Below are 14310 nucleotides of genomic sequence, written 5' to 3' on the forward strand. Positions count from 1 at the left end.
AGGTGTTTCATGGGATGATGTCACTAGCATGATCATGACAGCCCTCGTTAGCATATTGAGGGGTGTCAACTTTAATATGCATTTTGTGGATAATGAAGCAAAGTTCATTCACCGGACACATGGCCCTTGAAATCTGCCCAGGTGTGCCAGGGCAGAGCCGTCCTGTCTCCACAGGGCTCTCTCCCCCAGATACATCAGGCAGCCTTATCAGCTTCGACCTCCACAGCATGCACCCTGTGACTCATGGTTTTGTCTTGCGAGTGTTTGAGGCGTATTTTCAATCAGCCTCAACTTTTGCTTTCCCAGGCTGTTTGTCTTAGTTTTTCACAGGCCTGGTTTCTCAGCTCTCACACCTGCCATGCTGCAGGATGGAGCCCTGAGGCAGACAGGCTGGCAGGGAGCTTAAATACAGAGGTGCAGAAAGAGTGCAGGGCAGCTGGCGCTGCAGCAGTGGGACCAGGCTGGTCTTTCAGCTCAAGGAAAGGTCCAGCTCTCTGGCTGCTTTTGGCCATTTCTATCCACTTTGTCTGTGGTTGTGTTCTGGTTTCTCCTTTGACTCCACCAACACTCCCTCCACCTCATGGACCCCTTCAAGCCAGTGCGACCCCAGCCTTGTCATTTGATTGTGTTGGACAGAACTGAAGAGAGTTATTGGGGGGGGGAGGGTGTGTTTCAGGTTTCTTGTCTCGTCTCCCTGGCTTTCTTCCTTTGTTTCTCCTTTGATTTCTCTGTTGCATCCTTCAGAATGTGCACTGTTACAGCTCCACCTCCACTACAGGTCTCCCCACAAGGTACCACTCTTTTTCATCTTCACCTTGCTGCTTGCTCACTTCAGCCACAAATACAAATGTTGGCTGCCATCTTTGTACTAGGGGCTCTATCCCCTCTCCACTGCGCAGCCCTCCTGTCCACACTGAGATCCTGACCGTGACATACTGCTGTGGCTGACCTCCTGCCCTGGGCAGCACGAGACCCTCATTTCCATCATCCCTTGTTACCTGTCCAAGCAAACACCTTTCTGCCTGCCCTGGAGCTGCAGGGCAATGCCCTATGCACCCCGGCACCCCTGCCTCGATGCCCTGCAGTGCTGCCTTGAAGTTCTCCTTTGTCACTCAGAGGTTTATACACTGGGGTTACTGCCCTTCACGGTGACTAACAGCGTTTCATTGTCCTCTCCTGAGTCCAACCTTTATTTTCTGTTTTATGTTAGATTTGGGATGTAATCTTATTAGGGCAAGGACCATCTTTTTTTTTTTTTTTTTTTTCTCTGTGTATATAAAGTGTGTAACACAAGGGAGTTGGTTCAAGGACAGAGCTTTTAAATGCTATGACCATATAAATAATTACCCTTCTTTGCATAAAGTTATGAATATGCCCATCTGCTCATCTGCTTCATATTTACATGCTGAATGCAGGCTTAGTGAATACAGTTAATCAGACTGTGCATCAAGTAGCCCTCTGTATTTATAGACCACTTGAATGCCCTCAGTGTTTAAAGACCACCTGAACTTACAGTGAAGCCACATGAGCAGCACGTTTGTGGGACTGATTGCTGATGCAGGACAGTATTTGCATAATTTGATCATTCATTAAGAAGGTTTCTCTCAGCTTCTAAAGCCTCCTGGCTACCTGAAACATCAACTGGATTGGCCCATGGCTATGGTCTAATGTTGAAAGAGTGTATCCTGCAGCAGCTGTCTTTTACAGCTTGCAACTCTGGCCAAGATAAAATCTAGTTATGAGATTTCCAGGTAAAAATCTCATTAAAAAGTCAAGGGCATTCTCTGCATGTGCTGGATTTTCTTTCTTTGGGCTTATCCTTCAGCCTATCCATCCCTCCCTATGTGTGCAGAAACAAGCTTTGTGGCCCACAATGTGTTGCTTTCACTAGTTTTGCACTGTGTCAGATACCATCATGTGTCTCAAACAGGAGAAAAGTAATTTTTGAAAATAATGAAAAAAATAACTTGGGTACATAAGAGAAGACAGTTTCACAGGAGCTTCTTCCTTCCTTTTTAATATTACTGCTCTTTGAAAACAAGAGTGGTTGTTCTGTAAAGTGTTCAGTCAAAATAGGTTGACTGCTGTGTCAGGTCTAAATCCTCTGGCTTAGCATCCTTAATGACATCACTGGAGTTTTCAGATGCTTCTAGAAGAATATATATTATTTAGCTCTGGACTTTACTGACACTGAATATCTGAAGCCATACTGCCTCTGTGAACTAATGCATCCGTCTTCTTTTATTTTATTTTCCTCCAGAAAAGCTTCATGGGGTTCTCAAATGTATGTGCATTTCCTCTTCTGGCTAACCTGTGTGAGAAGATTAAATAGTATGTATAAATTTTTCAGTCCTTAACGAGAAACAGAATATGATAGATTTGGTTTTTTTCAAAAAATCATCCTCAGTTAACAAAGCTTTCTATACGTCTGTTAATTTCCTTCATAAAACCACTGTCCAGGTGACATAGAGGAAGGTTGCACAAAGTTCAGGTAAGTAAGATTCCTCAGAGGGATCCCTGTGCTTTTCCAGTACTTAAAATATTTGCATCATTTTAGCAGGTCCTAGAGGTCAAATATACAACACCTCCAAAATACATGACACCTCCAAGAGGGAACCAATTTTCTCCGGAGATTTCCTGAGCCCAAGAAACCTGTCCATTTCATTTGCTGGCACAGTTGTGGTGCCCATGGCCCAGTGCAGGAAGGCCACCAGCACCTGTATAACTCTGTGGAGAGCATGAATTAAATGGCAGTTTCCAAGTGTAGGAGAATCTCAAGGTATTTAAGAAAACCCAGGTGAATGGTGGAAAGGAAAAACAACTTACGGAGGTGCTGACTTTGAGTCCATTTCTGAGAAAGGCCAAGGACCTTAACTGAGCTGTTACTCGTAAAGCGTATTTGTCAATGTACTCCAATGAGTTGGAGGAGTCAAGCAAATCTAAGAATAAACCAGTATTATCAGCAGTATATTTTGAATGATTTGATTGCCGAGACTAACCTGATCACCTATTTCTGCTCATTTAATTGAACCTGCAAATATCAGGAGTTTACTGATTAACATGAAACATCTCGTGCGTGCCTTTGAAATAACCTGGGTTTGAGCTCCGTGAGTTCAGGCAGTGGAAGCAGGAATCAAATTGTGTATCATATGTTGGATTGAATGTGTTCAGTTCTTCTGATCTCTGTGTCATGCACTCTCTCTTTAGTTTTTTCTTTCTTCTTTCTATAGCTACAAAAAGCATGTTTGGCAGTTGGACTTTTTTAGCTGGTCTGGATCTCTGCCAGTTCCTTGCAACCTTTCTGCAGAGAAGAAGTAGCCCAAAGCAGCATGTGGAAATTATTAATTACAGACAGAATAAGGGTTACAAGACCCACCAGGAGTGCATGTCACCTGTCTCCTCTGTATTTTTTCTTATCCTGATGCTCATGCAGTCTGAAGAATCCACCCTCATTGCACCTATTTGACTCTGAGCCAAGTTCAGCATCTCTTATGAGTTCAAGAGGTTGCAAAATCTCAGAAAGACAACTTTTCAAGGAAAGACTGACTAGGATATCATTCAAAGAGTGCTGCCTACTGAGCCAAATGTGAAAGGCTGCTCAATGTAGGTGCGCTGTGTCCCATAGCTAAAGAGGGGTGCCATGCTTGGGCAGCACCATGTAAAAACTAGCACTTGTCCAAGCTAGAAAGGAAGGGGCACAGAGCTGACGCCATCATTTTAACACCTGCTTCAGGTACTGCTAAAACCTATAGGTTTGCTGGAAATGGAAGTTACAGTGGAAAAAAGGATGTAATTTTCAAAGGTTAATGTAATTGAGCATTATGGGGGACCACTGAGAGCTCAGGTCTTCATTGCTCCACTCAGGGTGAAATACTTTACTCAAATGTGTTTGAGCATGGCCAGAAGGCTGTGGGACTAGATACAGAATTTTAAGATGAGACTCTGATCCTTAGTTAAAGCATAAGGCTACCTCTGAATTCAGCACGTATGGCCCTTCTTCATATTAAATCCTCTTTTACCCCATAAAATAAGCAGTGTGTGTGTGTGTGTGTGTGTGTGTTTAGCTGCAGCCTGGTATGCAAACTGTGAGTCTCCTAGGCTGAATACAACAGCAGAGAGACAGTGTAAAGGCTTGAGGGATGAATATGAGAAAGGGTATTTGCCATTTGTTTTTAACAAAAGAATAAGGTTAGTCTCCAACATCATGAGGCCCCATTCTGCAGCTCTTTCCCAAGTACAAGTATTTCATATCTGGCAGATTTGCAGAATCTGAGTGTAGTATTTATTTCCAAAAATTTGTTGCTTTTAATGCCACAGATTTCATGTCCTAGTTTGTTTTAGGGACTGAAGGTTCGACATTGCAGCCGTACAGGAATCCATCAACCTCACCTCCATAGCTCAGTCAGCAGATATTGAAAGAAATCAGAATTTGCTCCTTCGGACATAATCACTTTGCTGAAGTACAAGCACGGAGCTAAAACTGTATATGGAGCCATGAATGACATGCCAGCTACTATCTATTCTGTAGACTTTACCGTGTTTTTTTCTTTCTGAGTAGATTCCCTTCCATATGTTAACACTGCATTTGTTGTTTTTGTTTTTTACAGTGTTATAAGAAATAAACTGCCTTTTGAAGATTTTGATGGAGATAAATTTAGTACTTTCCCGGTAAGCAAAGCCTTTCCTTTGGTACAGTAATCCCTTGATGATAAGAATGTCTATGGAATTCCTCCTACTTTCTACAAAGCCTTATTCGTTCATGTGAAAATAGATATAGGAATAAAGTGAATGGTGGGGCTTTTTTGTCATGAAAAGTAGGGTTTTTTCTGGATGAAAAATCAATCATTCATTTATGTCACCTGGGGACATGCACATATAAAGCTGTGCTTCTTGCAGAAGAAAATCACTCTGCTGACAAGTGATCTGTTTACCAAATTAATAAGAGGTGAAGTAAAGTCATTAAAAAAAAATTAAATTGCCAGCTTGTCTTATTTCTGTGCCAAAGTGTGCAAGATGTCATTTATTAAAGCTTAGCAAAAGTACTCTGGAATACAATCCATTTACTGGGTTTTATTTCAGCACCTCTAGTTAGATTCTCATTTTAGATATTTTAAATTAAAAGTGCAAGAGTAACAATGACCATCCTATCTGTGTGTTTCTCCCGGCTTTTAGACATTGAGGGGCTATCACTGGCGAGGCAGAGACTGCAATGACAAAAACACCACCGTGTACCCTGGCAGACGGTAAAGCTTTTAATTATTTTAAAGGCTTCCTAATAATTGTGGCTTCTTGAAGAATGAGCTCCATATTTGGTTTTGGCCATACTCTGAGAGAACATCACTGATCTTTGCTTGTTTTCACTGCAATGGAGACAAGAGGGAATGATTGAGACCAGGGGCGGGGTACATTAGCAGGGGTGGTGCAAAGGTTTCTTTCATTTCTCTGAAGCACCTGCAGCCAAAATTGGTCAGACAGACAAAAGGTGGGGAGGGAAAACAAGTTTCTGAGGCTTGCTTGCAGGCCTTGTGCCACTTCAGCTAACACAGGCTGTGTCCACTTTAGGGAGCAGCAGGGCAGGAGGGCAAAACAATGGTGCTTGTGGCTGACTGCTGACCTCCAGCATCCAATCATCCTGTTGTGCTGGTGGAAATGCAAAGCTAAATGTGTGCCTTTCTAAGTTAGTATCTTCTAGGTGAATACATCCCAGCTGCCTGAGCATGGACTGCCATGCACACCTGAAATGGAGAGCACAGCCAGTCATAACAGCATGGCCTTGGTCCCTCACTCTTGCTATTTTACCCTGCACTCAAAATATTCTTTCAAATATAAAGGTCTCCTCTACCAAGGCTTTGTTAAGAAGTTGTTAACCAGGAGTGTTTTTAAAGCCTAGACTTTAAACAGCTTGTGACTCGATAAGCTGAATTTAAGGGTGTGGGCTTGGAAGAACTGTGTGCCCTCAGCCTGGGCAGCACACCTGCATTAGCAGAAATGGACTTAGAGATTCCCATGTGTAGGGCCAGACTGAATAGACTGAGTCTCCCTGTAAAAGAGGCCTGAGCAAATCTTCATCACCGCACACTGAATTGGTAGTGAGGAGCTTGGTGGATTTCAGTCAACACTTAAAAGCAAGGAAAAGGGCAGGGAAAAAGGGTCTGTCCGCTGCAAAAATCATCCCCATTCACTTCACCTAAGTGAATGTGCAGACTAAAAGTTTAATTTAGCAACTTCCAGTATTAACTTTAAATTAATATTGCATTTTGCTAGGAAAAAGCACCTCTCCTAGATTCAAAGAGGGAAAAAACCCCACCCCGCTGTGCAGAAAGGAATTTCTAATTATTTTATATTCTTAGTGAAAAACGGCACCAAGGATCTGATTTCCTCAAAAGCCCCTTTTACTTTATTTTCTGTATATCCTTTTGTAACTCTGTTTTAGTCCTGATAATTGGGATGTGAAAAGTGATTCTAACTGCAATGGCATATGGGTAAGTAAATGAAATTGCACCTTATACTTCCTTCCTGATTGCTGCTTTTCTTTTTCCTCCCTTTGAATTTGTCTGCAAATGTTTCTTTTTTTTTATTTATTCTGGTTTATAAACTGGTTTGGATTGCTCCTACTTACTTACTGCCTTTGATATTCCAAGTAATAAAACTGTGTTTGTTAAAAACTAAGGTAACATAGACAAAGCAGTGATGAGAGAAGTTTGTTTATTGATGCTTATGATTATTTAAATTATAGCTATTATAATTAATTTTAATGTACATATACTTATTAAAATAATGTAATGGAAAGCATAATTATTATGATGCAGTGCTTCCTCTAGGCAAATATTCGAGAACTAAATTCTCAGCCTCTGTTTTGCACTGCCATTTTTCAAGTGCTAGGTACATAGTATTATCTCCCCCTTCTCTCCTCCAACAGGGTGTGGATCCAAAAGATGGACTTCCCTATGAGGAGAAATTCTGCAAAGGTAAATCTTTACAGTTCATACAAAAAAAAAAAAAAAATTGTGTCTTTTGTATTCATTTTGCAAATATTTTAATATTTTCACGGTCATTGCCAATGTAGGGGAAAGACAAGCTTTACAGCTTTATGAGAAAGGCAAAATACTATCTTTTTTTTATCTTGAGGATGGGCAAAGATGAAATGTGAAAAGCACAGGCTGCTGGTAATTTCCTGTTAAAAGCCAGCTCAGTTATTAAGTTGAAATGCATAAATCAGGGACAGCGGCAAATGGAGATGTCACCTCTGCGTCCTCTGTGGTGCCTGAAGCCTAACCCAGAGGGATGGCCTTGGGGTTAAGAAGAGCGGTTTAACATCTGCGTTTGTCCAGTTTGACCCGTTGCTGTAAATACCAGCAATTGGGCTGATATTTTTCTGAAGAAGGCCTTAAAGAGGTGAAGTGATGACATCAGCTGATCTCCCTGACAGCGGCGTGGGTGTGTGTGTATACACATACGCACAAGTAACACCCTTACTAAACAGCCGTGACTACAGTTGCTGCTCACCTTGCCTTACATTTAATCAGCATCCTGCAGATGAACCATTGCCTGGCAAGACTTTTCAACATTTTTAGATGAAAGGCAATCTACAAATGCTAAGTAACATTAATTATAAACCAGCCAGATTGTTCTAGCAGAAATACTCATATGAGTAGCACATCCACCACCCAGTTCTGTTATACGGAACTTTGAGCAATTTCCTGAGTAATCCGATTTCCCTAAATGTTTAAGTACTTTTTAACACATATTCTATGGGTAGTAAAAATAAATGTTGGCTGCACAGCAGAGCCTCTGCTGAAATAACACATCCATCCCTGAATACAACCAGGATTTTTTCTGAATAGCAAGACCTCTCCCTGTTTTTCATGCCCAGTCCCCAGTTGTTTCTCTAGAGTTGTTGGCACATGCCTGGTTTTTGCTGCAGATGGAGCAAAAATCCCATTGCAGGGTCTAAACATTTCAGCTACACCAAGGGTAGTGTAGCCAGTTGCCCGTGACTCCATCAGCTGCCATTGCTGTTGCTCTTTAAGCGTTGCTCTTCATGCTCTGTTTCAGTTTGCTCTTTCTGCTCTTGTGACTAATAAAATGTGTTAATTAGGTGCAGACTCGCAAGGGGTTGTGCTGTTGGGAGACTCAGCCGGCGCTCACTTCCACATCCCTCCTGAGTGGATGACAGTCACGCAGATGTCAGCGGTGAGCAATCGTGTTTGGGTTGCTGAAACAACTCCACCGCTGGTTGCTGGTTGCTTTCTCCCATGCTGCAGGTTGCCAAAAGGAAACAAGTGCAAAATGCCTCATTGCACTGGAATTTATAGTTATGGTCTCACGTATGTCAGTCCCCTCCTGCAGCTGCTCTTCTGAAGTGCTACCACTGCTCCTCTTACATCTGTGCAATCGCGTCAGGGAAGAGTTTGGCTTCAGTGGCCCAGTGCTGGGCCAGAGACTCAAACCAGGACATCTGGCTTTCCACACACGTGCCTGAAGCTCGAGGAGACCCATGCTGTCTGTGGGAACAGTCCTGCTGCTAGCGGGCTTGTTGATATGGCTCCTTGCTCTGTTGCAGAAGTGACCCTGCTGACAGTCCAGAAAATTCTTTTTAGGCAGCTGGCTTTGAAATGATGTGTTCTGGATTGTTTTCCCTCATCTGTGGCATATGTGAAATAGGTCTCGTGACTCCAGTGTTCAGGCTCTGAGGCTTGTTGAACAAATACATCTGCAGGTGTTTTGAGGGTCATCCAAGGGTTTCTAATGGATGTCCTAAAGGGAGGAGTTTCTGCAGTGACTGTAAAATATTGCTCCCACACTGATGTCTATCTTTGGGCAATATCCCAACATTTCCCATTTTCAAACAGCAAAATTCGCCTGACTGTGAATTATGCTGAGCCTCAGCTGTTGCAGTTCACTGGTGTGGAATGAAATAATTGAGAGGAAAAGATCATTGTAGCAAGCTGTAATTGGAGGGTGGAGATAAACATGCAGGTATGCTCCTGTCCTTCACTGTTGTTTCCTATCCCGAGCCAGCATCACTCCCTAGCCAGGGATGACCGTGCATTATCCTCTGCACAAGGGTCTGTTGCAGAGGGGTGAGCAGATAGATCATCATTGCCCACCTTCCCTGATGAAAACCTGCTATTCCTCCACTGGGCTCTGTAGAAGAAGGACATGGACATTTTCTGGAGAACAATACTTATTCCAAAATGTCAGTATTTACGGTGCTGTTGGAGGTCTAAGAGTTTTGTATATCTTCCTACTTTTGCTCCCAGTGCTGAATGTTGCAGATTAGCAGTTGTTTTTCTTTGTTGGAAGTTTATGAGCAACGATTAGGCGAGTGACACTGATGACAGAGCTGATGATGAGCTTAATAAATTAGCACTAATGATAATTGAGATTATCTTGTCTATTAAAGATGGTAATAATACTGATGGTGATGATGATTCTGGCAGTAACGTTGGTAGCAGAGCCGTATAGGCAAGAATAGTTTTAGACTATGTCAGCATTTTGTTATCACTCTAATGAACGTTTAGAAAACATTTCTCTTGCTTGAAGCTTGCTGGTCGACTAGCTGGATGGGTTGAGGTCTAGTAATGGCATGCAAAGACAGAAACTTCAAGGTCAGGAGCTGAAGGGCAGATTATAAAGTGAGTTTTGATGCCACCTTGTTACTGTCTGATCGGTACACAGCAACTTGCATGGGAAGGGAACTGGTGCTCTCTGTGTAAGGCCCCACAAATAAATGCTTTCACTGCTCAAGTCCATCTGACCAGCATGTGGGGAAGATCACGGACTGGCTGGAGAAGAAGTGGGCTGCTTTGCTTTGCAGAAAGGGTGACTCCAAGTTATAGCCACTGCTCTGCACTGGGGCAAGGAGAGCAAAGAGAGATGTGTTCACTCTCTGGCCTTTTGTAGTCACTGCACTCACAGCACATGAAATAAAAGAAGTTAAGACATCACTGGAACTGGCGAAGATAAATACAATATACGAATAAGTAAAAAAGAAGCCTGGATTTCACACGCAGACCCAGAGCCGCTGCAAGCCATTCCTGGGAGAGATGTCTCTCATGCACCAGTACAAGGCACCGTGGCTAGCGTCTGTTCTGAGCCCAGTAAGAAAGGGATGCATTAAAGTATTGCTGAAAATGGCACTTATGGGAGCTAGCAGAAAAAGGTAAAAAGGATAGTATAGACAACCTTATGTCCCTTCAGATGCTGGGTACCCTGAGCTGGGCAACGTCAGACAGACCTCTGAGAGGGGTATGGCACAGTATGTTGGTAATGTAGTGGAACTTGAAAAAGTCAGTTATAGCTACCCAGGACAGAGCAGAGCTGCAGTAATTACCTCGCAGGAAATGCAGCCCTCCTACAACTAGCTGAGCTCTACAGTAGTGCACTGCACAGCCGCCCAGGTGCCTAGGGTACACAAGATTTGGGATAGAAAAGAACAAGTTCTTTTCGAGGACTGTTTGCAAGCTTTCCTACTGACCTGGCAAAAATACAGCAGTTAAATATTAATGCAGAGATACAGAGAGTTCAGTTATATTAAAAAAACTAGTATTTGTATTTAAACTCTAACCATAGTAAAAAGCCCTTTAATTTGCAGCTCCCCTTAAGTAAGAAAGTTGTCACCTGAGTTCAAAAGTGATAGCAAAAAAAATTTCCGAGCTAATTCAGACTTTGTCACTGCCTCTTCCTCTTAGTTGTCCTCTGTGTCTTGCTTTCTGTGTGTAGAATGGCAATACCAGCAATTTAGCTGCCTCGGGGTTGTGAAGGTGCAATACTGTTGTCTCTTGATGTGTAGTATTAAACACCACTGGTAAATATCCTTCATCTGTAGCTTTAATTAACAAATTAACTGGCTTCAGTCTTTTTTCAGTGCAAGGCCTTCCTCGAGGAGAATTTCTAAGCACATACAGAGAAGGTTTTGTGACCACAGAGAGCGTGGAGAGTCTATGTCCTAATCTCACAGAAAGCATCCTTAATCTGGGACCACAGCAAGAATTTGAAGTTAGGGCTCTGAGAGAGGAGGAGAAGGCATTAGCCTTGTGTACCTGCTGTTCCCCCATGCTGTCAAACTCAAAACACTTCATTTTGGCTCTGCCAAAATTTCTTTGATAAAACATAGAAAAATTAGTCTATCAAATGGTTTTCTCTACAGTTAACACTAAAGTCAGTTCAAAGCTTTAATTTTAATTTCAGTAGAATCTCAACCCTCTACATGGAAGTCCAACTAAGAATTTTTCCCCCACCCTGCCCAGGATTTTTATCATGTGTACAAGGAAAATGTCATGTGTCAGTTAATTCAGATTTATTAAGTGTATTGTTCGATTACATTAATGTTTTTCTATATTTCATATGCTCTATATATTTAATATATTTCTTATTTATATCTAACCTTATACATGTGCACGTATGCAAGTGTCTACATATACAAATGTAGAATTTACACTTGGTAACAACGCTGTGGGCCCTTCTGTTAAACAGCACCACATCAGTGGCAGCTGTTAATTCCTGTTTTAAAGCTAATTACATGGGGAAATAATTTTTCAGGAGAGATGCTGAGAATGTGATTAAGAGGCTTTGCTGAATGGTTGCTTTCCCTGATTATGCTGCAAATAGTCTACCATGCAAAGGAGCGGTAAGAATGAGTGAGGGAAGAAAGAGAATGTGAATGAGTAATTTCCTTACTGAAGCAGGCTTGGGATGTCGTTTGGGTAACTGGATGATCAGCATGAGGGTGACCAGAAGGGTATTTGGGCTGAAGAGCTTTGGAATTCAGATCCCTGCTCCCCTGTCTTAAGACCAGGTTTAGGAAGCTGTTACATACTGAATTTTGGATTTCCCAGTCTAGCTGGGAACTTACTGCCCACTTAGTATTGCCCTCTCACAGGGGTGATATCCTCCCATGTAATCCAGTGCCGGGGGACATGCCCGTCATACGTTCCATGTCAAGGAATGCATCAAGTTGCATCATTCACTTGTCTCTTATCAGGTCCCTATAGTGCCTTCTGGTCTTCCTGTTTTCTTAAACCTGAGTGACCAAATGCAGAGCCCTGGATCATGTTCATGCATTTGTCAAGGAGGCTGTTCAGGGGGGTGGAACTTGCAAGCACCCGAGTGCCAGCCTGCCCTCACTGATGCAGCTGCAGGCACTCTCAGCCCATTTTGTCTGCTGTTGAGTTTAAGAAGTGCACTATGTTAAAGTGGGGACTCATGTTTTCCAGTACTATTTCCAAAGCCTTTGACTAAGAGCCAGTCACAAATGCAGTTATCATCCCTCTTAGAGTATGTTCTTCCTGCAAAGAGAGTAAGGAGGCACTACTTTGTGTGGAAAATGTCCGTCACAAGGTGGACACATCTTTGAAAGTTATAGCTCAAGCATGTTATTTCTCCGGTTGAAAACAAAACAACTAAAATACCACCCCACCCTATGTAGCACTAAGGGAAGTTGCAAGTACCTTGATTTTGAAGTTTTTGACCAACCTGGTACTGCTGAGTCTCAAAATCTATCCTACAGGGACCTAGCTGAGGTGCAGCAAATGCAGAAAAAATTATGTTGGGACTATCACTGAGGATACCTTCCTGCCTGTGCCTGAAGAGGCAGCCGAGCATGTGGCTTTGTCTTTAATCTGCCATCACTCCAGTAAATCCCCAAGCGCCCAGAGTGCAATTACAGGAAGAGAATTATACAGCTGTAAGAAGGGGATGAGGCAACTTTATTTTGGCTTTCTACTGTTTTGGATTTGCCGGACTTTTCTACTTTTAAAAGGTTCAGCAAGAATTCAGCTGAATGTTCATTCCTTTGACCTGAAAATTCAGACACTAAAAATGAAGCGTAATGCAGTAGACATGCACTTGATGAGGTTTAGCAAAGCAGAAGAAATACTGGGGGTTTTGTGAGGTGGATGGTTTTTGTGGAATGCTAATGTTGAAAACACTGGTGTGTCTAGCGATGGATATTGTGCTCCTGCTGCTCTGTCCATCTGCTTACAATTGACTTCCAAATAGCTACTAAATGCAGCATTTTTCTGTTTTATGTCTGGAATAGAAGCTTCTTTTTAAATCTCATTTTAAAGACAATTTTATCTGGAGATAAAAGCACTGTATTTATAAATGTGCTGGAAATTATACCCTTTCTAGGATGATGCATTTTAAAACTCTTGGATCCCTATTTCATGCTGAATAAAGAGAAAAATAAATCCCACATCTATCTGTAATCCAGTAAATATCTATTTGCCAAAAAAACTCAAGGGGTTCTCAGGTTGCATTAAAGTTACTGTTTCATAGTATATATTTCCTATTAAAAAAATTCATAATTTCTTTAAATGTGGGTTCAGCATGTCCCAACACTCATGCCACTGACTTCTTTTTTTGCACCACTAGAAAAATACAGGGTTTGATCTGTGAAAATCTTATTAAAATTGTTCTCTATCTTCCATCTAAATCCAGTGAATTGCAAGGAAGTTTCTGCCAGATAGTACTGTGGTGACTAAGATGCTGCATTTTGGAGGGTATAAGGTAATAATTTTGCTAATTTCAGATTTATGTCACTTGCAGCTTTACAGAACAGAAATGTCATACATGCTTTTTTTTAAAAAAATAGGTTGTGCTTTCCCCAAGAGCTTTAAGGTTTGCTTATTTGTATACTTGGAATAAGAAAGTCATCTGTGGTACTTAATGCTATCACAATGATTTGAACATCAGTCAGTATAAAAGCAAATATTCAATTCCCCTTCAAATTAAAGGATACATTAGGGCTTTCAGGATTTCTGCAACTGTAATTTCTAAAGGCTCATATGAGTGTTAAGTTTCCAGTACCCTTTTGTGTCCTGATTTTGAAAATCTACTGCCATAGCAACACTGAACCTTCTTCCATTTAAGTTAACTTGGTCCAGTGTAGTTTGTTGTGTGTGCATTTAGCACCATCCATGGCTTTGGCTGCCCAGTGCAAAAGAAGAGGAAAGATTTGGGGAGATGTATTTCAAGGTAGGACACATCTAGGAGGTGAGGGTGTTCCTTTGAACTGAGACCCATCTAGATCATTTGAGGCTAAAATATGTCATTTGAAGATAAGCTGGAATAACTTTCTAATCATTCTCTGCTAAAATCTGGCACGTAGGCTGAAGCACGGTTTCTCAGCCAGAATAGTCTAGAGAATGGTATTTAAACAAGACTGTGCTCAGAAGAGTTTTAAGTTAAAAGTCAACATAGATCCACCTCTAGACTGGGACACATTTGCATCTGAGACTAAGCAAAACGCAGTCTGTTAGACCATGCTTTCCAACTACATTGCTGCAGAGTTCAAGGTCTAAACAT

The 14310-nt window shown here is 41.9% G+C and overlaps 1 protein-coding gene across 2 annotated transcripts in view; it reads left to right on the forward strand.

Moving 5' to 3' along the window:
- The window catches only part of AOAH (acyloxyacyl hydrolase), an 82202-nt gene that overhangs the window by 34048 nt on the left and 33844 nt on the right, over positions 1–14310 (forward strand). For both annotated transcript variants that reach the window (XM_026844014.1, XM_026844015.1), the window contains 6 exons: positions 2261–2331; positions 4608–4668; positions 5173–5243; positions 6434–6482; positions 6920–6968; positions 8099–8193. In XM_026844014.1, coding sequence (XP_026699815.1) covers positions 2261–2331; positions 4608–4668; positions 5173–5243; positions 6434–6482; positions 6920–6968; positions 8099–8193 — 396 coding nt within the window. The remainder of the gene's footprint in view (positions 1–2260; positions 2332–4607; positions 4669–5172; positions 5244–6433; positions 6483–6919; positions 6969–8098; positions 8194–14310) is intronic.

The sequence above is a fragment of the Athene cunicularia genome (genome assembly GCF_003259725.1).
Source record: "Athene cunicularia isolate RWA chromosome 2 unlocalized genomic scaffold, athCun1 chr2_part2, whole genome shotgun sequence".
In the NCBI taxonomy this organism is placed as follows: Eukaryota; Metazoa; Chordata; class Aves; order Strigiformes; family Strigidae; genus Athene; species Athene cunicularia.